Source organism: Cryphonectria parasitica (assembly GCF_011745365.1).
Source record: "Cryphonectria parasitica EP155 unplaced genomic scaffold M406scaffold_9, whole genome shotgun sequence".
NCBI classification, from domain to species: domain Eukaryota; kingdom Fungi; phylum Ascomycota; class Sordariomycetes; order Diaporthales; family Cryphonectriaceae; genus Cryphonectria; species Cryphonectria parasitica.
In genome coordinates, this window is record NW_024468917.1 from 2,120,112 (window position 1) to 2,142,276 (window position 22,165).

At 50.2% G+C, this 22,165-nt stretch overlaps 9 protein-coding genes across 9 annotated transcripts; 3 read left to right on the top strand and 6 right to left on the bottom strand.

Annotated features, from left to right (window-relative positions):
• Nucleotides 1-352: 352 nt before the first annotated feature.
• On the bottom strand, nucleotides 353-1,387 carry M406DRAFT_343141 (NAD(P)-binding protein; the record flags this gene model as incomplete). The annotated part of the gene is made up of 5 exons (XM_040921844.1): nucleotides 353-609; nucleotides 667-946; nucleotides 1,012-1,050; nucleotides 1,120-1,259; nucleotides 1,351-1,387. 5 exons carry the CDS (start codon nucleotides 1,385-1,387, stop codon nucleotides 353-355), a joined length of 753 nt encoding a protein of 250 aa, XP_040771986.1.
• Nucleotides 1,388-3,503: 2,116 nt separating this feature from the next.
• On the top strand, nucleotides 3,504-4,361 carry M406DRAFT_334625 (uncharacterized protein; the record flags this gene model as incomplete). The annotated part of the gene is made up of 3 exons (XM_040920958.1): nucleotides 3,504-3,573; nucleotides 3,894-4,007; nucleotides 4,063-4,361. The coding sequence occupies 3 exons, from the start codon at nucleotides 3,504-3,506 to the stop codon at nucleotides 4,359-4,361; spliced, it is 483 nt and encodes a 160-aa protein (XP_040771987.1).
• Nucleotides 4,362-4,886: 525 nt separating this feature from the next.
• Nucleotides 4,887-6,815, top strand: M406DRAFT_268379 (uncharacterized protein; the record flags this gene model as incomplete). Its single annotated transcript, XM_040917934.1, has 3 exons — nucleotides 4,887-5,904; nucleotides 5,971-6,325; nucleotides 6,395-6,815. 3 exons carry the CDS (start codon nucleotides 4,887-4,889, stop codon nucleotides 6,813-6,815), a joined length of 1,794 nt encoding a protein of 597 aa, XP_040771988.1.
• A 214-nt stretch (nucleotides 6,816-7,029) lies between these two features.
• M406DRAFT_343142 (NAD(P)-binding protein) lies at nucleotides 7,030-8,243 on the bottom strand (the record flags this gene model as incomplete). The annotated part of the gene is made up of 4 exons (XM_040921845.1): nucleotides 7,030-7,280; nucleotides 7,356-7,696; nucleotides 7,808-8,034; nucleotides 8,139-8,243. 4 exons carry the CDS (start codon nucleotides 8,241-8,243, stop codon nucleotides 7,030-7,032), a joined length of 924 nt encoding a protein of 307 aa, XP_040771989.1.
• A 677-nt stretch (nucleotides 8,244-8,920) lies between these two features.
• On the bottom strand, nucleotides 8,921-10,642 carry M406DRAFT_267454 (uncharacterized protein; the record flags this gene model as incomplete). Its single annotated transcript, XM_040917880.1, has 3 exons — nucleotides 8,921-9,014; nucleotides 9,086-10,219; nucleotides 10,305-10,642. 3 exons carry the CDS (start codon nucleotides 10,640-10,642, stop codon nucleotides 8,921-8,923), a joined length of 1,566 nt encoding a protein of 521 aa, XP_040771990.1.
• A 1,596-nt stretch (nucleotides 10,643-12,238) lies between these two features.
• On the top strand, nucleotides 12,239-13,223 carry M406DRAFT_64086 (uncharacterized protein; the record flags this gene model as incomplete). The annotated part of the gene is made up of 4 exons (XM_040924866.1): nucleotides 12,239-12,256; nucleotides 12,374-12,525; nucleotides 12,633-13,084; nucleotides 13,150-13,223. The coding sequence occupies 4 exons, from the start codon at nucleotides 12,239-12,241 to the stop codon at nucleotides 13,221-13,223; spliced, it is 696 nt and encodes a 231-aa protein (XP_040771991.1).
• Nucleotides 13,224-13,328: 105 nt separating this feature from the next.
• M406DRAFT_348378 (subtilisin-like protein) lies at nucleotides 13,329-16,545 on the bottom strand (the record flags this gene model as incomplete). Its single annotated transcript, XM_040922384.1, has 8 exons — nucleotides 13,329-13,714; nucleotides 13,786-14,065; nucleotides 14,132-14,407; nucleotides 14,606-14,826; nucleotides 14,993-15,156; nucleotides 15,340-15,723; nucleotides 15,942-16,449; nucleotides 16,492-16,545. 8 exons carry the CDS (start codon nucleotides 16,543-16,545, stop codon nucleotides 13,646-13,648), a joined length of 1,956 nt encoding a protein of 651 aa, XP_040771992.1. The 3' UTR covers nucleotides 13,329-13,645.
• Nucleotides 16,546-17,627: 1,082 nt separating this feature from the next.
• M406DRAFT_267273 (putative short-chain dehydrogenase) lies at nucleotides 17,628-18,423 on the bottom strand (the record flags this gene model as incomplete). The annotated part of the gene is made up of 2 exons (XM_040917868.1): nucleotides 17,628-18,117; nucleotides 18,182-18,423. Coding segments are annotated over 2 exons (732 nt in total), but the record flags the coding sequence as incomplete, so codon positions are not given.
• A 1,181-nt stretch (nucleotides 18,424-19,604) lies between these two features.
• Nucleotides 19,605-20,327, bottom strand: M406DRAFT_358444 (uncharacterized protein). Its single transcript, XM_040923897.1, has 2 exons — nucleotides 20,003-20,327; nucleotides 19,605-19,932 (listed from the first exon to the last, which is right to left on the bottom strand). The coding sequence occupies exons 1-2, from the start codon at nucleotides 20,202-20,204 to the stop codon at nucleotides 19,835-19,837; spliced, it is 300 nt and encodes a 99-aa protein (XP_040771994.1). The 5' UTR covers nucleotides 20,205-20,327; the 3' UTR covers nucleotides 19,605-19,834.
• Nucleotides 20,328-22,165: the final 1,838 nt, after the last annotated feature.

The window sequence follows — 22,165 nt, forward strand, 5'->3', positions numbered from 1 at the left end:
CATCTAAGAAACCACGTGATTTATTGACACAGCACAGATGCTCTCAGCGAGAATGAATGAAACTTAATATACCGTGGAGCCTCCATAAGCAAGCTTACTACGGTCGCGGGAGCCATTTGTTACTATCAGAGACTCTGGAAAACTATCTATTCCTCTCTCTTTCCTCCTCTCTCTCCTCTATCTTCTCCTCTCTCTCTGGTATGCGAGAAGCGCAACAACTTTTGATTCCCAAACTACATATATCGTCTTAACTAGGATATGTAGGCCACACTATTAGGCTCGGTGGCCAGACGGACGAGGATGCAATATAGAGGGGTCGCTACAAGACCCTTTAGCTGGACGTGCAATTCGCCTAGGCCTTGGAACCCAAAGTCATTCCGCCGTCCAGGCTGAGTGACGTTCCAGTGGTGAAGCTAGATTTTGAACTGCACAAGAAAACGGAAGCGTCAGCGGCCTCCTCTGGTCTTCCCAGTCGACCCATTGGGATAGTGGCCAAGAGTGCCTCCTCCAGACCTGGAGCCACCTCCGTTGCTCGCCGAGTCTTGGGAGTATCTGTCCAAGTCGGGCAGATACAGTTGACTCTGATATTAAGAGAGGCGTTATCGAGTGCTATATTACGCATTAGTATCAGTAGGTCTTAGGAAGGCTACGTTAGGTCCCACGCACCGGCGGTCTTGGTAATGCCGATCATCGCATGCTTGCAAGTAGTATACTGCACCATATTGGGAACAGCGATAAAGGAAGATACCGAGGAAATGTTCACGATGGATCCACGAGTCTTGCCTCGTAGCGCATCAGTCGGACTCGCCTGTTCAAGCTCCTGTTTCTTCATCGCGGCGGACACATAGCTATTGACGAGGAATGTTCCATGAACGTGACCCTCAAGCAAGTGCTTGAAATCGGCGAAGTTTGCTTCCGAAATAGGATCAAAGGTGCCTCCGGGGATCTATTGCCCAGTCAGTAACCGAGAAAAGTGCAGCTCCAATGCCAGCTACATTAGGAGGAGCTTACACCGGCAGAGTGGACTGCATAGTGAATTCGGCCAAAAAGCTAAACGGTTCGTGCGACGGCAGCTTTCACAGACTCCTCAGAGGCCACATCGACCTCCACGGCCTCAACCTGGAAGTCTGGGTTGGTGGCAACAGCCTTTGCCTGGGCAACAGTCTCCTTGGACCCCTCCGCGTTCAGATCAGCGACGATCACGCCACGGGCACCCTCCTTAGCAAAGGCCAAGCAGAATGCTCTACCGATTCCGCTTGCTAATAGAAGATTAGAGTACTGCACCAAAGGATTGCACCAACGTGAAGAATGGGGTAAGATATGGCACAAGACGGGAGAAGCAATACTCACCTTCACCAGTCACGAAAGCGTAGCCTTTGATATCCATGTTTCCACGCCAGGGTTTGTATTGAGTGAGAGTTGAAAGTACTGAACATGCAGAAAAGATGCAAGAGGATCGGGTACACGAGGCAATCAGAAGAGAGCAAGGCGAGGACTTCCGTGCAGCCAGCAATGTGCAGTGCCTTTGTAAAAGAAATAAAAGGCATGATGAGCGTTGTCGCTTCTTACGGTGGGGTTACTTAGGAGATGAGAGGTGTGCTGCATGTTGGGCCAGGATGCGGCGTCGCAGAGCGCATAACCAACACAAGCCACCAACGCCCACCAACAGCAACGCTAAGATCGCAGCGGCACTTCGAGGTGTACTTGTGCATGCACGATAGAAGAAAGGCTAGCGCCCCCACCAACAGAGAAATGCCGATCCAATGGTCGTTGGAACGGAGTAGTTTGCGAACCCTTGAACCTTGACCTTGAATACGCACTATGTACAAAGTATTATAACAAGCCTCTGAGGAATACTATCCAGATACAAATATATATTAAAAGCATACAAAAAGAATTATATTCTATAAAATAAATAATTCTATTTGAACTTAATTCAATACTATTTATCACCATTTTTAAACATTATAATCGGGATTAGTGCTATTCTTTCAATATGAAGTCTTTTATTTAGACTTGGCCTTGCTGGCAGCTGCGCATCACCCCCTCAACCCCCCCCCCCGAGCCTATCACTGTTGGTTGACTGCTGTGCTGTACCTCAGGGTATATAGGTCTACTTAAGCATGCACAATCTTCCACCTCTTCATGGAATCCTCTTGCTCATTCTTCTGCCCAAAAATCATCCTCTGCATCATGCCCATAATGGCTACTGAACAAGCTTGTCTATGTCTTTTCTCGAGCAGAAAGGCTCTCCTACCACCACAACGGACGTATACAATGTTAACTCCCCTTCAGAGGTGGAAGAGGGCCTGGTCAGCACCAAAAAATGCCAATGTTCCCCATTACATCACCGGGTCTCGGCTATGCTCATCTCTGCAGGGTAAGAAGATCGGTCTTGTTAGTTGATTGTGGTAAGCTAACATGAATCATCTGCAGGTTATGTTTGGGGTTTTTCCTCGTCAATTTTGAGGTCACTGTCGTGGGCACAGCGCTTGCTTCGTGACTGATGACCTCAGGGACTTTGGTAGAAGCAGCTGGATTGGGACGGCACACCTGCTTCTTACTTACACTGGTGAGCCTTGTCATTCTTGGTTCAGACATCGTGCTATCATATTACTTACAGATTGAAAGGTTGCTTCGTTGTATGGGCTAGAGTGACTATTCTCCTCGGACGCAAGCCAGCTCTAATATGCACCTTCTTCATTTTTGCAGCCTTTGCCGGTGCCTGCGGTGGGGCACAGTCCATGGTTGAGCTGTAAGACATCGCGTTGCTGCATTCGATGAGCCTCAAAACTGAATAAGTGGCAACAGTATTGTGTTACACGTACTACAGGGTACTGGTGGATCCGGTATTTATGGCCTAACGACAGCCATGATCTATGAGCTTCTTCCGCCTTCAAAATTCCCGCTTTATACAACGATCGTAATGGTCCTTTTCAGAGTCGCCTTCGCCCTCGGTCCGGTTTTAGGCGGTCTCATCACCAACTCGGGATCTTGGCGGGTGGATATTTCTTGTCAAGTACGCAAAACAAAATCCCGATATCTACTGAGCTGGAAGCGATGCTAATATCACGTCTGAAGTGTTCCTGCCGCTGCGGTAACTGGTGTTGGGCTTTATTTCGCCGTGCCGAACGGCTTTCCACACCAGAGGAAGGTGGCACCTCCTCTGAGACCTTCTATGGGAAATGAACTGTATTGGACTGCGCTGAGGGAAGGAAAAGGAAGGAAAAGAAAGGAAAAAACAGCTGGCTATCTGAGGCTATAGACAGAGGTTGGCTGGCGATAGTGGGGCCAGTGACTCACCTGGCCTCGCACACCTTCTGCTGGAAGCTTCGACGTAATCAGGTCGATGCTCACGCTCGCTGCTGTAGCTTTGCTTATCATGGGTTTGGAAGAGGCGGCTTCGTCACTCGAGTTGAAGACTGTCAAGACCCTTGGCCCATTGTGTGCATCCGCTCTTTGCTGGTTGCTATTTGTGCTTGGTGAATGACACGCAAGCCGCCATGAGAGCCCTGTTGAACCTGTCTTTCCATGGATATTCTGCACCAATCGAGTGTTCATGGGTCTACCTGTGTAAGTTGTTGTCTGAACCATCCATTTCAACCTTGCCAACTTCAAAGTAATTCTCGGACATGAGAATACATTCCTGACTGGTGCCGTCAGCGTCACTTGCGTGACACTCATTCCACTCCGTTACCAGACAGCCGCTGGCCTCAATCCTTTGCAATCAGGTGCTCGTCTCATACTTTTCTCGGTTGCGTCCCCCATTGGGGCAATCTTTGCTGCTTCTCTTTGCAAGAAACGCCGCGTCCCGCCGCTCTATATAATGCTGTTTGGACGGGTACTCCAGCTTGTTGGTCTGGTGCTTGTCACGACACTCACTACTCCGAAAGATCGAGATTGGCCAGAGCTATACGGCCTCCAAGTGTGTATTGGATTTGGCATGGTTCTGGTCATAGGGATGGCAACACTGCTGACGCCCGCGATTGTGGAACGCAGGGACCTGGGTATGTTCAGATCATTTTCCTCTGATTCCTTTGCTGAGCTGACAACCTTCATTAGACGTGGGCTCTGCTGCTGTCACTCAGTTCCGATTCCTTGGCGGAGCTGCTATTCTGTCTATCACTACTGCTGTTGGGAACACTTGGATTCGAAATGTTTTGTCCAATATCTTGAACGCAGAGCAGCTCGTTGAGCTGTTCAGGTCGACTGTGACGATCAACACTCTTTCCCATGACGTCCAGAACGACGTCAGAGGACACTTCGTCCAAAGTTTGAATCTGCAGATATGGATACTGTTGGGCGTGGCCGTTGCAGCTGTTTTTAGCACTCTGATGATGTGGCAGAGGCCCCAAATCTGAGTAGCTTTAGGGGCGGACAAGCTGCGCTGTACATTATGTTTACCATTGAGTTTGGAACGTGGAGGAGAAGCCTTGCAAACCCGGAATCTGTGTTGGCAGTTTGACATGAGACCAGCAGCGGCCAGACCTGTTGATAGCCTCAGTTAGCTGCCCTCGTGGCTTTTCTCTTCCTTTCTCTTTTCTCCTCGGCGCACAACAATATGAGCCCTTTTGCCCTCGCATAAGCTCTCATACTGCAAGATCCTTCACAACAGATTGATGAGACGAGCAAGCAGAATTTGGCGTTGAGTGTGGACATCAACATGTTTACAGATGACCTGTTGGTGTCATAGTCGAATGAGGTGTGATTTAACCTTCAAAAGGCGTGCGGTTATCTATTTTCCCCGCTCTTCCTTAGTCATCAACTTTTTCTTGCGCAGCTATGTTCGATAAGATAAGAAACCCTTTTAACAAATGGCACTAAGCCTCCAAGTTGCTTTCTCTATCGATACCTCGTCAAATCTCAAATGAAGATTGACACTCACAATGCCTCGACAACTCAGATTGGAAACTTGCTGGACTTGCCGGCTGCGCCGGAAGAAATGTGACGGCACTCGACCAACCTGCCGAAACTGCGCCGACCTGAACATAGAATGTCACGTTGGCGCGCACAAGCCGGCCTGGATGAATGATGAGGCGACGCAGCGCGAGATGGCTCGACGGATCTCTGACCGAATCAAAGAGGGCGCGGTCGGGAGACGAGTGAGGCAAGGACGCGGGGGCGGGGAGGTTGGGCAGGGAGATGAGAGTTTTCGGATCCTCCCGGTCATAACGAACAAGACGTCTCCACTGGAGTCTGCCTCAGGCAGCCAAAACGATGATGATGACGATGCAGAGACGAGGCATGAATCGGCTACTTCTTCATCGGTAGTGACCACGACAATCTCGGATCAGGAGGCAACAGCAACCTCCATGGCCACGTCACCGAGCCTGCCGTCCGGCTGGTTTAGCAGTGGCTCAGAAAGAACAGAGGAGGACGATCGGGAGGAAGTACCACACGAGCACGTCATGATGGGCTACTTGGACTATTGCTTCCCCTTCATCTTCCCCTTCTACCGCACGCCCATGCTCGGCACAAGCAGGGGCTGGATTCTCTACCTCCTCCAGAGCAATACGATCGCCTCCAACTGCGCAGCAAGCCTCGGCTCCTTCTTTCACACCAGCGTGGCGAACGAGATCCTTCCCAACGGACACACGCGCTGCAAGGCCCATATCTGGGCTCGCGTGATGAAGACGGCCGACAAGTGCTACAAGGCCATCCAGCTGGAGCTGCTGCAGCTCAAGAACGGCGGTGCCGTCGGCGTGTCGGAGAGAGCAGCCGCTATGGGCAGTATTGTGCAACTGATGGTGTTTGACTTGTTTGTCGGCAGGTCTGAGGGCTGGGAGATGCATCTCCGTCCGGCATTGATCTTACTGGATGGCATGTTGACTGAGTACCTCGACAGCGGCTCATCCTCATACTACAATGGCCACGATCGTGATGATACTAATGCCTCTCAATTGGGTCTTGGCACGCTGCTGGACCATTTGGAACTCCCGGCACGCGTACGCGGAGGTTCGGAATCAATAGTCTGGTCTCATGAACAGGCAGCTTTCCGCTTCTTCGCTGCCCTGTTGCTGTACATGGACGTGGTGGCAGCCGTAACGTTGGGCCGCGCGCCACTACTGGGGAAATGGTATGACCAGATCCTGAGAGAGGACGAGATGAATGATCTCTCACCGTTCCTGGACATGTCACTGTTCGTCGGATGTGCAAATTGGTGCCTGGTTGCCGTTGCGGAGATCGCCGCTCTCGACGCGTGGAAAACCGAGGCGAAGAAAAATGGTTCCCTGTTCGTTCCAGACATGGTCGAGCGTGCAGCAAAAATCACCCGCCAACTTGACCAAGCACGGAGGGATGTGGACGCCAAAAGGGTAGCTTCAGCGTCGGCAGACACTTGCCATGCACGACGTCTACGGCCCTTTGGCCTACCAATTCCCAGATCAGCAGATAGCAATCCCCAGGCTCACGTCTCGATAGATGTGTGGGAGCACGCAGCTCGGATCTATCTCGCTGTCGTCGTGTCGGGGTGGCAGCCCCTGAACCCAGAAATTCGTAACAGCGTCCAAGAGATTCTTGGTCTGCTAAACCGCCTAAGGGACAGAGACTTTCAGGATGGAGCGGCTCAACTGCGTGCTCTGGCCTGGCCAGTCTGTGTTGCGGGTTGTTTGGCGGATTCGGAGGCCGTAGCCGACACTTTCAGAGATGTAATTCAGGAGGTCATGGGCGAGATGGCAAAATTTGGGAGCATGCATGAGGCTCTTCAGATTATGGAGTGGGTGTGGCGAAACAGAGACACCCTCGAAGCGATTCGGTGTGAATGGGATATCCGGACGTGTCTATCATGTCTGAAGTCGCCAGTGTTGCTGGTTTGATAATGCGGGCAACAATGAATTGCGCTGGTGAAAAGTGGGAACAATTGGAACATGGGTTCCGCGGCAAATGTTCAAATACCGTGTCATCGTTTTGGCAAAGCCATGTAACTATCACAGAATGGAGAGAGTGTGTACCTAGGTGGACGATCAAATAACAGAAAAATAGACTGAATTCAGTTGAGAGCATGTTCATCTAGGTTTGTATCCGAGTTGCTCATTTTCCCTTCCAAGCATCAATCACCTCCTTGGCCGTCGTCGTCTTGATGTCTGGGAACTTCTTGTTGATGCAACGCTCCTCGGGAAAGTCAAGGAAACCCTCAGCGATGAGCCACCCAAACTGGGAAACGAGACCCTGAAACGGAACCTTTGGGATGAACTCATAGGTAGGCAAGTGTCCAGGAAGTTCCGTCATCTGTCCGGTCTTGAGCTTTTCGATGCTGTCGTAGCTGACCTCAAACTTGCGTCCTAGAATTCAGAGCGAACTGGTCAGCCATCGTGCCCTCTCCCCCCAGGGATTGCTACTCCCACCCTTAAACATACCTCGTGCTTCCTCTGCCCACTTAATGATCTGGTTGAACGAGACCTTATCACCGTAGCAGTAGGTAGCTTCCTGCCACTCGCCCTTGGGCAAGTCCAGCGCCGCCTCGACAAAGCGGGCCACGTCGAAGCTGTATGTATACGCCGCAATGGCATTGCCGTCACCTGGAATGGCGGCCTTGCAATCCTCCATATCGACATTCCAGACGGTCGGAACGAGCTGGCTCTTGATGTGTGGCATCCCAAAGTAGTCGAGGAAGTAGCCGCCGTGGAAGGTGGTGAACTCGAGATCCGTCTTGCGCAGGGCGTCGACGGTTGCTTGGCGGAATGGCTGGGGGTCATCCCTGTTAAGAAAGAAAATAATAAGGTCAGCGTCAGACAGCCTACCGGAGCAGTCCAAGATGCTGGAAAGCATGAAGTGATGAAATGATTCAAGTGTTTAGGTTGTCACTTACTTGGGACGGGGGAGGCCCCAGTCGCTGGATATGAACCGCTTCGCGGAGCCGGACTGGACAGCCGCATTGACAAGATTGATCTCGGCTGCACCAGATTCGGGCGAGACGACGAAGATGGCTGAGATGACGGTATGAACGCTATGGCTTTTCAAAAGCTCTGCGGTCGCCTCCACGTTGCCGTAGTCGACAACATAAGTGGGAGCCTTGGGGTCTTCGGATTCTGCGGGCTGGTGATGACAATCAAGAATTAGCTTCCTGTAAGACCACCAGATCAATCGTTTTCTGTCATTCAGGCATAGTTTGACCCCAGGGCAGGACAGCATGCACGTACTTTGCGGGACAGAATGATGACCTTGTGCTTCGGGTTCTCCTTGAGCACCGAGGCAATGGTGCCACCGACGTGACCATTGCCTGCTGCGATTGCGACGGTGACCATAGTGACTGTGGAGGTGCTTGCAAAAGTATAGAGGTGTCTCTTTGATATGGGAGGACTGAGTTGTCTGGTAATCAAGACACGATGTAGCTAAAGCTGGGAAACCATCAACTTTATACTTGAAAACCCCTATACTGAAATACCCCAGCTCCAGATTACAAAGCAATCCATAGGAATCTACAGCTTCTCACATGATGCAAACAGAAGTATCAGATCGTTCCTATATTCGTAATTAGTTTGCTTTCGTGGTGTGTTGTAGCGTGATTCACGCCTTTTGAATCGCGCGCGCCGAATTTCTGTCTTCATCAACACTGGATTTCCGCGCGTTAGGTTCCCCAATGCGGATTCGCGCGCGACTTTCTTAATTCGGATTCCCGCGCGGGATTTCTCAGTTGTCACAGGCAACAGCGCTATTTGATCCCGACTACTTCTCTTGAATTCAAACTTCGACTCCTTTTTGTAATCATTAGCAAGGAGGTTGTACTCAGCAGGGTGGATCATGCCGAAACGGAGCAAACTGAATGCCGCCTCTTCTCCTTTTCCCTCCTCTGTTTGCGACCAAAAAGTCCGAGTCTACCTATGTTGGGTTTACGATTAACCTCAATAAGTGAGGGGGGATAAATGCATGCCAGGCATGAGCCGAATCTTGGTAATGAATTACTTCAGTACTTAGTAACCTATCAGAACGATTGGTAACTCTGCTTAAGGATCTCCGGCTTGGTGTCATTGAGATTCAAAATCATCTGTCCAAATAATCCATTTGCCCAAGAAAACCTGGTTCGTGATCAGTCAGAATATGTTGTTATGCCATCATCAGCTTGGTTGACGAAGAATAATGAACTTACCACTGCCTGGTCCAGTCACTCTGGTTAAAGGTGTTGATGCTCTCATGTATCAAGCCTAGCCCATCAGTACTGCTCACGATTTCCCCCAGCGCTTCCGTGATTTCGGCTTCGTCATTGCTCGTGTAGATCCTCATGATGCTAGCCATCGGCCAGGCAAAACCTGGACCATCGTGCGGTCCACCAACAGCATTGATGACCGGCCCGCGCATGAAATACGGGTTCCCGTTGGTGCCCGTCTGGTCCAAGACGATAGCCCTGGTGTTCTGGTAGACCTCATCGTCCACATCCAGGAACCCGAAAAAAGGAGCCGACAGCAGAGAAGGGATGTTGGCGTCATCCATCATCACAACACTCCCAAACCCATCGACTTCGTACGCATAGACCTGCGTGCCCGTGACGGGGCTCGTGATGATGCCATATCTCTGAACGGCGGCTCGTATCGAGTCCGACAGGGCTGTCATCTCATCAGCCAGCCCGGACGGGGCAGCATCGCCAAGAGCTGCCATGATCTGGGCCGCAGAGGCCAGATACCGCGAGAACATCATATTGGCCGGAATGAACAGCTGGAAGATGGTAGAATCATCGCTCGGGCGGAAGGCCGAGCGCACGAGGCCTGTCCCATTGGCTACGGGGCTGCCGAGACCGTTGTTCTCCAGGGTCTCGCTTGCGCGGTCCGTTGTGCGCTCAAACGTGTATGGGGAGTCGAGGACTGCGCCGTTGGCCCCATACGTCGGCGTCATCATGGCGTTGGCCGTGTTCAGCACCTCCTGCACGGCTGCGATCCACTGAAACTTGCCAAAGAAGTCCAGGTCCTGGGTCGCGTTGTAGTAGTTTGTGGACACCTCAAGAAACGCTGCCAGGCTGTCGAGCTCGTACTTGCACTCGAAGACGCTCGTGTTGCTGTAGGTTGGCTTGACGACGTCGTCTGTCGCGGCACTGTTGACCGAGGCCGAGAGGTTTGACTCGACAGGGGGCTGGAAAGAGTTGCAGTATGGATCTGTCAGGATGTAGCGGGTGTGGAGATTGATCACGCCTCGGTACAGAGAGGCAATACTGTCTGCGGAAGAATTCGCTTTCAGTACTGGAAGGTAGGATTGCATCTGGTTTGCTGAGTCCCGAAGCCACATGGCGTTGCTTTTGTTTGCATCAACCAAAGGTTCATTAGCCAAAACATCATTTGCTTTTGCGGGCTGACATTGGGTGAGGCCTTCATTCATACATGTCTCCAGTGATCACAAAGGTGAGTTCCTCGTCCGAGTTATTCGCGGCGTATCCCTTCCACTTGATGGCGGTGTCCAGGGTATTCGGATAGGCGTTCTGGAAGAGTCGGTACAGGTCGGGGTCGGTGATGACACTCTGCATCTCGACAATGATGGCCTCGACATCGGACGAGTTGAAGGTACGGCATGCTGGGTCAGGCCGCATATAGGAAAGCTGGAAGGTGCCATTGGTGTAGGGAGGGTGACGCTCTTCTGAATAGTCTGTGTAGTCTAGACATTGTGCCAGAGCCGCCCCGGAAAGCAGGGCGACGTGCAACAGAGCCCTGGCGCACAACATGTTCATTACTGGAGACTGTAGCTACGAAGCTGGTGTGCACTCGTTGTCCTGAGAACGTCAAAGACTGCGTGCATATGTGCAGTATTATGCGATGCTTGTGTGTTGAGACGGTTCCCCGCAACGAGCCGTTCGTAGACTCGCCCGTGCTGTCATCAATACGACGGTACTAGAGCAAACTGATCTACTACATAGTACGTAAACAGAAGATCCGGTCGGTCTGTCGCCCTAGAGTATCGGACGATCTTGTGATCCTCCTGGTGCCAGGCTTTGCGGGGAAAACTCTATCGTAGCAATGTACACACATAGCAGTACAGTAATGCTACGTTCCACTGCGTTGCTGATCATCGTCTGAACCGGTCTGGAGACCACCAATATACGCCATAGTACATACATAGTACGGTATGCTACAGCATACTGCCGAGCCGATATCCTTGTCTTCCCCACATCGTGACCCCAGAGTTTTTGACAAGCTTGGAGGTATCCCTTGCTGTTAGCGATCCTTTAGGAGAAATAGTGCGTCATGAATCAAATGCTAAAGGTCGTTTAGCTTGAAAAAATTGTTATAAATATAAGAGTCTGGCATGATGAATCAAGACTAGGTCGAGATGTAGCAGTTTTGCGAGACGGGAGTGGTTTTGTTTGAGGAGGCTGAATAAGGGGCATTTGAGTGTCGCTGGTCCCATTTCACGATGTAGAGTGCGAAACTTAACGGTCCACAGCAAAGTTAGCAAGAACTGTACTTGAGCTGATCATGGGATGTCTTTGTTAGATCCATCTCCTGTCAATCTCCACATTGCTGGATCGGCATTGAGAAAGGAAAATGAAAAAGAAAGTAGGCATTGGTTTGTGGGCTGCAACAATTAACTGCCGTATATGTTCTTCAAGACATGTCCATTTTGGGCGAAGTCCAAGAGAAAAAGATGAGGCCGCGCACTCTAATTATGTGCACGCCCTTCTTCCCCTCTCCCTCCTGCTCATCGATCTGTGATTATGGTGCCAAGTTGGACCCTGTTCACCGCTTGCATTGACCTGAGCTTCTGTCAGTATACGCGCCTAATTTCGGGGATAATTTCTCCAGGGCCCATAATAAGAACCCGCCTTCCCAAAATGGCACCCTGATCCGGCCCAGCGAGATCTCTCGGGCGAACCGGTACAGACACGTGCACTGTTTGCTGTCGTAGTCAACGGCGCGAACCGAATGGGTCTCGGTCCTCCAGAGTGATGGGATCCAATGTCCGTCTTGCTCGGGCAAAACGTGGTCATTTTCTCATGCTCGATCAAGGCCAAGATGGGAACCCGTCCCCCGCTGTCCGCCGGACGGTCAAGTCAGTATTCAGCGTGGGAGGGGGACGCGTGTGTGGGGTGTGGATTTCAATGTGGTTATCACACCCGCCAAGGGCATTGATCAGTGCCGAGTGCCTTGCAGGTGGACAGATCAGGATATTAATACCCGACAGAACAATGTCACCTCGTGTACAAGATATAAGATTCGAGGACCTACCAATTATCTCCACGACGACGGAATCTCTTCAGTGTTCCTCAACTGACTCATAGGAAGAAGGCAAGAGACAACTCATCCAGTGCCCGCCGCCCATCATGCTCGCCAAGATCTCTGTGTCGGCACTCGCCATGAGTGCGGGTTGCGCAGCCCTCTCTGCGCCGCGCAACCTCATCCCAACTGGTGACAACGGACTGCGGCCTGCCAAGGTACGCTCCGCACCCATCGCCAAGCGCAGCGACATCCCCTCTGATGAGGTGGTGGGCTTCCCCACCACAGTGCCCGATGACACGGAGGGTACTCTGATGGAGAAGTGGTGGCCATATCTCTATGTGGTCGATGGATGTGTGCCCTTCCCTGCCGTCGATGCTGAGGGCGATACTAGGTGAGTTGAGCATCATGTGTATCCGCCCTTGTCGAATCATTTCCAACATGATCAAGTAATGGTCTACAATGAACACATTGTGTGCTGACGGCGATGTTGTTCAAAAGCGCCGGTCTCTCTCCTACAGGAGACTCCGATGGGGACTGCAGCTCCTCCACGGGGCAGGTTTACGCCCGCGCTGAGACCTACGGCGACTACTACTCCATCATGTACTCCTGGTTCATGCCCAAGGACGAGCCTAACCTGCTCGAGGGCCTCCTGGGCATCGGACACCGCTACGACTGGGAGAACGTCGTTATCGTCCTGACCAGCGAGAGCACTGACGCCACCCTGGTGGGCATGGCCGCCTCCTACCACGGAGATTACAACGTGTGCACCGGCACCGGCTGCGACGAATACCTGGACGGCACCAACCCTCTCATCCAGTACTACTCGGCGAGTCTCATTCTGGACCACTCCCTGGGCTTCACAACCACCGTCGGCGGCACACAGCCTCTGATCTCATGGGACGAGCTGCCCACCGTCGCACAGGAGGCCTTGACCGACAAGGACTGGGGCTGTACGTATCTATCTCTCCAAGTACCATATCAGCCAAAGACAAGTATATGCTAATACGTTGAATAGCCGCTATTGTACCCTTCCTCGACTCCGATTTCGAGAGCTACCTGGAGGAGGCCTACGGATATCTTGACATCTAAGGGGCACCTCGAAGTCTGGGGGAATTTATGATGAAAATCTTCATAATGTAATAGTTAAGGCAGTTAGCAATAATATTCATTGTGCCATACGCAGGTGTCGCCAGCGCTTTGAGGACTCATGTTGTGATGATACTGACGATGGACTGAGTCTCGTTTAAAGCTATTAATTGTTGAATAAAGAGTAAGGGAGATCTCAAGTGCTTTCCCTTTCATATTAAACACCGTAGTGCTCAACCACTCAACGGTAGGGGAGAAAAGAAGGAAAGAACAAAAGAACGAGAAAGGCGAGAGGGGGATGAGACAATCAAGCATCAGAGAAATGTAGAGCAAGCTTCGCTACGTGGCAGACGTTGGCTTAACAGAAATGCAAGCGTTAAAGAGTTGCGTCCACCCCAATACCCATATCAACTCCCAACACCAGCTCAGGGCAAGTCCAAAAACACCTCCAGCATGCTGGGATAGTCAGGTGTCCCGAGTCCAGTAACAGGGTCCTTCAAATTGTCGAGTCGTCAGCCCTCGTCCCATGACACAATGAGCCAAAGCCGAAAGAGATCTCACTTACCCAACCTTGCACTGCCTCAAAGCCTCCACCGTCACAACCTGCATTACTACCGCTGGTAATATCATGGAACATTTGTGGATTCGCATATAACGTCGGATTGATGAATCCTACAGGGGTTTTGCCGATGGCGATCCGCTCTTCGTTGATCCGGTTTATGATCGAGGCGAAGATGGGCGTGGATGCTGACGTCCCTGCATAATTAAAGAAGTAATCATAGACACTAATGGTGATGTTGTTTCCGATCGCGGACACATCAGGATAGCCACGCCCGATCCGATTGCTAGACAGTCATCATCGATTCAGCCTCCAAACCGCATCCTCTCGAGGGTGAACCTGTTCGACTTACTATCGGCCTCCCGTATTGCCAGCTAGTGCCGTGACATTAGGTAAGACAGGGTTGTTTGCGTTTGCGACCAGACCGCTGTAGTATGGGTAGTCTGGAGAGTGCTCGGCAAAGTACACCTCTGTGGCGTTCTTCTGGTATTCTGGCATGCCATAGACGTTCGAGAAACCACCTCCCGAGGTATCATCGGGGTCGTCCCCGAAGATCGCAGCCGACTCGGGGTCGTAAATGGTCTGGCCTTGGGGAATGTAGGTAGCACCAACACTGGTGACGTACGGGCTATTAGGCTGTTAGAGAAACCGACGAGTTCCTTTTCTTTTTCCCTTCATCAAGTGGCATAAAAAGAAATAGGCTGGTCCTGAGCTGTCTTTGAGTCCTGACACCCTCTCCGTCCGCCTCCCGAGAGCAGGTAGCCCAAGGTCTTTCATGAGCTCTAAACAACAAGGATGAAGAATGTTTTCAATAAGAAGTGCTTACCAGGTGGATGGCCATGATGGGTTGAAGATCAGACCTTCTGGTCCAATGCAGGTAGCCTCTGCGTCTGTAAATCGAACTCGCTCGGCAACGCCATTATCGCCCGAGGCAAAAACAAACGTGATGCCCTGCAGACCGAGCTTCATGTACTCGTTGCACTGGCGCTTCTGATATGCAATAGGAACAGCAGCTTCCGTGCCTCCATAAGACAGGGAGATGACATTCTGGTTCTCGCGTATTAGCTCGGCGGCGGCAAAACAAATACGAAATCCCTCGGACCCGCCAAGATACATGCTAATACACAAATGTAATCTGGTCTTTTTGAACAACCAAACATAATCCCCATACTCTGGGGAAAATTCTTGGGGGAGAATGCTGAATATTTCTTACCGTGGGCTCAAAGACGCCGCACTGCAGAGTGCCGTTATATCCATCAGGCAAAGGATCAGGATACGTTGGATCGAGGCCGACCAAGTCTCCTGTTTCGTTGTACGCAGTGTAGGTACAGTAACTGCCATCTATCGCATCGAGAAATGTGTTGAAACCCCATGTCCCTGTTTCGCCATGTGTACGTCAGCAATGATTTGTTTCCAGTTTTGGCAGGTGATATAGCCAGTGAGAACATCATGGCCGTCGCTGTCATCCGATCCACGTCATAATCTGAGACATGAACTCGTACGAATAAGATAACGAAGCATATAGCGAATTAGGAAGAAGAAATTGGGAAATCACCGTACATGTGTTATTGTACCAAGCCTGGATTCGGGCGTCATCAGAGTCGTAGACTGTGATACCCTGAGGCCAAATGATCGGATATGCCAGGGCAAGATCCAGCAGGGCCTCTGCCCCATCATATAGAGGCACGAGCGCATCTTCCGTCTCTGCAATCCCTCCATCGATCAAGTCGTCCGTGGGATGTGTTCCTTGCGGAATCTGTGGACTGTACGTTTCGAAGAAATTATCCAGATCTTCTTGGTCCCAGAACTGTAGATTCGTCTCGTAGATACCCAAAGTATTCGATGGATCCGACTTGTTGCCTGGAGGAATGTCGTAGAGAGCGGCGACACATTGGGGTGTGACTGAATCGCCGCAATTATCCAGGCTGCTGTTGGCCACAGAAGCTTTTACACTAGCAGAGCTCTTCTGCATGTTCTGGCCTGAGGGTTCAGATTAGTAATAGTTCCGAGCAACCCGGCTTTCCTTTTCACGATGTATTCCAGTGTTTGCCTTTAAAATATCTTGCTTATGTGCTTCCTTGGCTTATTTCTAGATGCTGGCTTCGTCTCTGTCGTTCCCTCACGAGTATCGTCATGGACAGATGAGGGGACACAAGACATACTTCTCTTGACTTTCTCATGCATGGTACCTTGCGCCTCGGCAGAGATTGGGGCCATCAGCTTTACACCCGGGGTGATGTAGTCGATATGGTGCTGTATCTCCTTTGGCACATGGTACTCATCGCATGCAGGCATCACGCCACCTGTGACGGAGTCGTGGTGCTCAAAGTATTCAGTATGCAAAAGTGCTTCGACCATGGAGGTTGGGGCGTCGAATGCGAGCCAGCCTTTGTTATCAGAGTGAGTGACAGAACCGATGCCATTCTCGTGCAGCCACTTGGTGACCTGGTCGACTGCCTCATTGGAAGGTTTGAAAAATTCAATTACTTGGTCAGAAGTCCAGTGCTTGCCGTAATCAGGTGAGGTAGGGTCGGAAATCCGCATGAGGTGATCGTGGGCGGCTTCAAGATTCGACTGGGCAATTCCAATGCGCACGGGAAGAAAGGACCGGCTGTCGACTCGAGAGCGTTTCGTCCATCGTGAACCTAGTGATGAACGTGTATCTCGCTTCTCATGGACGACGTGAGTTGTTGGGACTGCAAGAGCCGATACGCCAGAAAGCGCGGGTCCTAGCAAGGCCAAGAAGCCACAAAGCAAGGGTCGCATTTTACCGGTAGTCAATGTGTCAACCTTCGATTGTACAAGAGATCGAAGAACGGCGAACCCCGAATCCAGAAAGGGTACCCTTTACCTCTTCAAAAAGATCAGATGAACGAGAAAGAGGAGGCGTGGACGAGCAAGGCCGCCAAACTTTTGTGCCTTCGGAAAGGTCATCTAGCCTTTCATGCACTTCCTGTTGAGAGGACCAATAGTCAACAGGGATTGTACCAGGGGTCAATAAGATAACTGCAAATAAAGGCAAAGGACCGAGTTGCTAGCGACTCGGTCAGCTGCAAGGAAGCGAACTCGGATCTCTCGAAAGCGAGAATATCACACCCTAATGCAGGGGTCGACAGTCTGCGGGGTTATCGACTCCGGTTGGAGGCATGTGTTATCTTTGACTGTAATTATTAGGAGACAATCGTATGTCTGCAAGCTTAGCGTACCCTGCATGTCACAATTATCTATGTTTTCTTACAGTCAAGTCTCTTCAAAGTTGAGGTTGGACCCTTGACACGAACATATCTGCCGATCACCGTTAAGGAATATTAGCCGATCGAGCCGGCACAATTGCGGTTTTCAAGTAATGTGCTATTTCAGTGGATTTTGGCTGTCTTGTGTCTCAATCTTCGGACGGAAGAACGGCAAGATAACAACATCACGTTGTCACGCAAGGTTTTCATCCTTCAAAGGACTGGAACCCGGCCACCTTGCCTGGACACTAATTTCCGGACTGTTACTCCAGACTGGCATACTAACAAGGATGCACAAGTCTAAAACTTTGTTTGCAGCTTAATACCGAAAGTAGGTGTTTCTGGAACGGCTAGAACGCAGGAATATATATCTGAGCACATATCTGCCCAGCGCTGAGCCCAGTGGAGAGACCACCAAGACCTTACGGCACGAAGTAAACTCTCAACGATCAAAAGCATTGTAATTACGAGAATTCTGATGGCATCAATACATATGCCAAAGTGATGGGGCTGCTTTCCTGTGATGCCATGCCCCGTGCAGACCCAGGACAAAATTCCCTAGATGGAAAAGAGCGGAGTATATTGGTTTGTATGCTGGCCCTACAAATCACCAGACTACCACGGCCACTGACCCTTGTCTTTTAAGTATCCTCCATGCTCAGCATCTCTGTCGCCACGAAGAATCGCAACAATTGGACGAGCTCCCTCACTTGTGGGCTTTGCACCATTCTCCGCCTTGTTCAACGAGCTGAGATTCGATTGGGTGAAACCAGGGCAGTAAAGGAATACCTTCCAACCCAAGGGGCCATACTCAACGGATTGACAAGCAGTGATCATGTTCAAGGCCGATTTGCTTGCGCGATATGGTACCGTCTTCTGTGAGTATGTTGGGGTCGTGGCATCGAGCCGCAGCGTGATCGACCCGGCGCCAGAGGTGACATTCACAATGCGCGGCGTACCAGTGGACTTTTTAAGCAAAGGAGCGAACGCCTCCACCATGGCTGCCGGTCCCGACGCATTCACTTGAAATGCAGTCTGTAGCGCTTGAAGTAGCGTTACGCCTCGTGGCGATGGAATACCTGCGTTATTGACGAGAGCGTCGAGTCTGATCAGGTTGGAATCAGCAATCATTGTTGGCAGCCATGAACAGGACCGTCACGAAATCTTACCGTCCGTGTCTTCTCTCTACCTCTTTGACTGCCAGATTGATCGATTCCTCTTCCGATACGTCGAGTTGGAGTAGCTCCACCGAACCGGGAAGGCTGCGTGACTCCAGATCCTTCACCGCAGCCTCGCCCTTCTCTACAGATCGGCTGCAGAGAAGAACGATATTCGAGGGATCGGCAAGGAGTTGAGCTGCCAGCTCAAAACCGATGCCGCTGTTTGCTGAGATGCAAATGAGCAAGTGCTTTCTATCGTTTTTGGGCAAAAAGTCTTACCGCCAGTGATCAAAATGATTGATTTTCCCATGATTGCTTGAGCTGTCTTCTTCGTGACTTGCTATGATTGATGAGACACATTGCAAAAACAAAAGTGTTGATGAGATTCTTTATGATTGTTGATGATTCTTTGGCGGACTCCGAGACTGGAGAAAAGGCACGTGGGGATAAGAGCGCCACACCGAGAACTCCGGGTGCAAGGGCGCAGGTCAAGCCGTGTAATCAGATTTGTCGACAAAGCATGTCACAAACTTAGGAACCATATCAAAGTGTGGAGATAAGCAATTTCGCACCGAGAACTCCGTGTGCATCGATAGAGTCGCCTCCATTCCTAGGTATTCAGATTCAACCTTACTCGATATTGCTAGCTGAGGAAGATGCCTCGCAATGTTCCACCCGTCTGCAGTGCAAGTTGATCACTCCCTTGATTCCGACAGCGCACAATTGTGGCATCGATTTTACTGGAGTTTTGTGATCGATATACGTAAAGTGTAAAGATAAACATGATGGAGGGGACCAGAATGATAATTCCACTCTAGGTGACGTTGTGTCGGCTGTCAAGGGGCTACTCACCTATTGCTAAATGATTAGGGCAACCATGCAGTACACTGTGTGTATGCGTTCTTATCCAGGCCTCTTTGCTACGACCAGACTTTCTCTGAATTCAACAGCCCTGAATCTCCCTTCACTCCGAACCCTTCCTCCATCCTTGCGGAATGAATACACAACTAGTGCACAGACGCGGAAATTGTGCAAAAAGCCAACAGCCTTTTATTTCTTTCTTTTATATTCGGTTATCTTGAATATCCATCGTAGGAAACGGATTTGCAGGTCTATCTCCTAAGGTAATAATTAATCCTGACGTGCCTGGCGGGGAGCAGCTCGAACGTCCACGAGGGGGCAAGTTGAATGACAACACTTGCTGGGTAGATATCTTATGTAATACTGATTCGCGTGCGTAAAAAATAGGAAGCTTGAATATTACGAACTTGTCAACGACATTACTGCTGTTGGACCCAACGCTACTCCATTAGAACCAGGTGCTCACAGATCCGTGCTCGAGGGTTCATAGGTTTTTTTTGAGAACACTGCACGACTTAAACGACGAGGTGTAAATACATGTCAAACGAACGATTCACAAAAGCCCATTCAATGATAAAGCTACTTTAATATTGGTGGTATCAGCGGGGTATCACATCAGCGAACAGTCCTCGACAAGTCATTAACATAACCATTCCCCGCCGGTCTGCCAACCCGCCAGCCCTCCAGCCACCCAGCTATTCAGCCCCACTAGTGTCCAGCTTTGCAAACAAACACTTCAGTATTGCACACTGATCCATGTTCTTCCTATCCCGGTGCTAGTAATTATATGCTTCTTCCATCTTAATTCGTCTTCTTCGTAGGCACAAGAGGTTTTCCCTGCTGTGAGCGAGTGTAGATAATAAATCCAGCAGCGAGAATGCCGATGACGACAATGTTTCCTGCCTCGTTGGTCAGATTCCGAGCTCTTTTCATTTGAGTTTGAGTTCAGATGGAATACTGTAGACTTACCAAAGATGAAACGTCCAATACCTCCAACGACATTTACTGCGCCCTTGATGACATCGGTGAAGAGGTTGACGATACCCGAGAAGAAGCTGATAATCGTAGAAATCAAAGTATTAATCAATGAGGCAATCGTACCAATGATGGAGGCGAAGAGCTCATAGATGGACTTAAAGAAGTCCTCGAAGGCGGAAATGAACTTAGTCATGTTGAGTTTGGTTGTCTTAGTAGACTCAGTTTCTGTGTTTGAGATGCAGTAGCTCGGAATTTCTTGATCGTCAGGAAAAAATACGATAAATGGTGATTTTCTTCGTGGTCAAAATAAACTGTTTAGAAGAGAACATCAAGGGGAAGCAAGACTTGTAAAAAGTTGGTCTCCTTCCGTCTTAATATATTGGCCTTCTACTGCACATCGGAACTGCCATCAAATGTGACGTCAGGGTGTGTCCCAACAATAACAGAGCACAAAACGTGCTACAATATCTTGGGAGACGTCGTCATTGTCAGCGCTGTTCTTTCCACGGAGGCAAACCTCCTTGCGTCATACCAGTCACCTCGGCAACTCCCGCTGCCAATTGACTGTCAAAACCGCCCAGAAAGCTACCGTATCAGGCAAGTGTGGCTTGACCATCTATATCCCTGCACCGCCCGAAGGCTGGTGAGCGGAGCATCTGTTCCCCGCTCGACTGCCCAGACTCAAAACTTGGGTTTAAGGGCATATTCATTGGCACCTTGCTTTTTCAGTGAAAGCATATCTCCTGTTTCACTTGTTTCTTTTTCTTTCTTTATCCTTATTGAATGAAAACACATGTGCACTGGGCTTCAAGAAAAACTGAATTCAGGACACACTGCGAGTCGTGCAGGTCTGTGTCTCCTCCACCAGACACCACAAGCCAAGAGACCACCAGGCTTTGGGACCTGCACTACGATACAAACACCACACAACCGTTATAATGGGCTCCACAAGACCACCAAAGAAGACCTCCAGCAGCTCCTCCTCCTGCTCTGCCTCAGACTCAGACTTCTCTTCTAGCTCTGTACGCGTCAGTATGGACCGCCCTGTTGTCAGCATCGAGATCATCCAGTGTATGAGGTGTGCCCCCTAAATGAACACACCGCTACATGCTCGACTCCGGGAGATATGAGGTTGGCACTAGCTTAATTTGCTTCAGATCACATCCCTCCGTTTTTCAAAAGCATATCTGCTTCATTATCTGAGTCTTGTTTGTGGCTGGAAAAAAAAAAAAAAAAGCCCCAAAGGAAAGTAGAAAGTGAATAGCCAGTGGAGCATAGCAAAATTTGTATAATTGAAATGGTAGATGGCTTGAAATGTAGAAAGGGATCATTCCAGTAAAGGAAGGCCAGAAGCTAAGTTTGGCCGAGGCTATCTACAGTGAAGAAACAGCCAGGGCATACAGATGATAGCCAGCCAAACATTGTTCAGTGACGCGCTGGGCCTCACATTGGACATTTACAAGATAATCACGTGGATTGTAACATTTCCCATCCCTTCACTCGCAGCTCTCATATGCCAAGTAATCTACCAGTCGGCGCACAAAGTGGTGACCAGAAGTGCCAGGGAGAAATCGACCACCAAGTCTGCATATGACTGATCATGACCACCTGCCCAGCCTCGAGATCATCAAGATCTCTAGCAATACTTTGAGCAACAAGACAAAACTTGCCAACCCAAATCTCTGACCAAGAAACAGCATAAAGGTAAGCATTACACTTCTCCATGAGGGTTATGAAGCCACTTCTGATGAGTGCTTGCTGGCTTTGCTCTTCTCAGCTCTTTAGATTGTTCGTCGGACTGATTCTCAGCGCCTTTTATGCCCAGATGATTCTCTCAGAACTCAGCAGCTTGATCCTGGCAAACCAAGAAGGCAAGTCGATGAACACGGACAGATTCGAAAGCCAGACAAAGTTCTCAAGGAATCGGAAAGCTGGAGACTTGGACTAATCCATCAGCGCATTGTACTAGTTTCATTCGTAAATCCTAAACTCATACATCGTCTTCTGCTGTCTTGCTGCTTTCAAGGCTCCCCAAGATCACTTCAAGACAGGCTTGTTCTTATAGAGGCCCATCTCCTACAAGGTCGTTCGAACTTCTGTGTCTCACCTACCACATTGACATCGGGCTTGGTTTCGGTCACCTTGCGCTTGAAG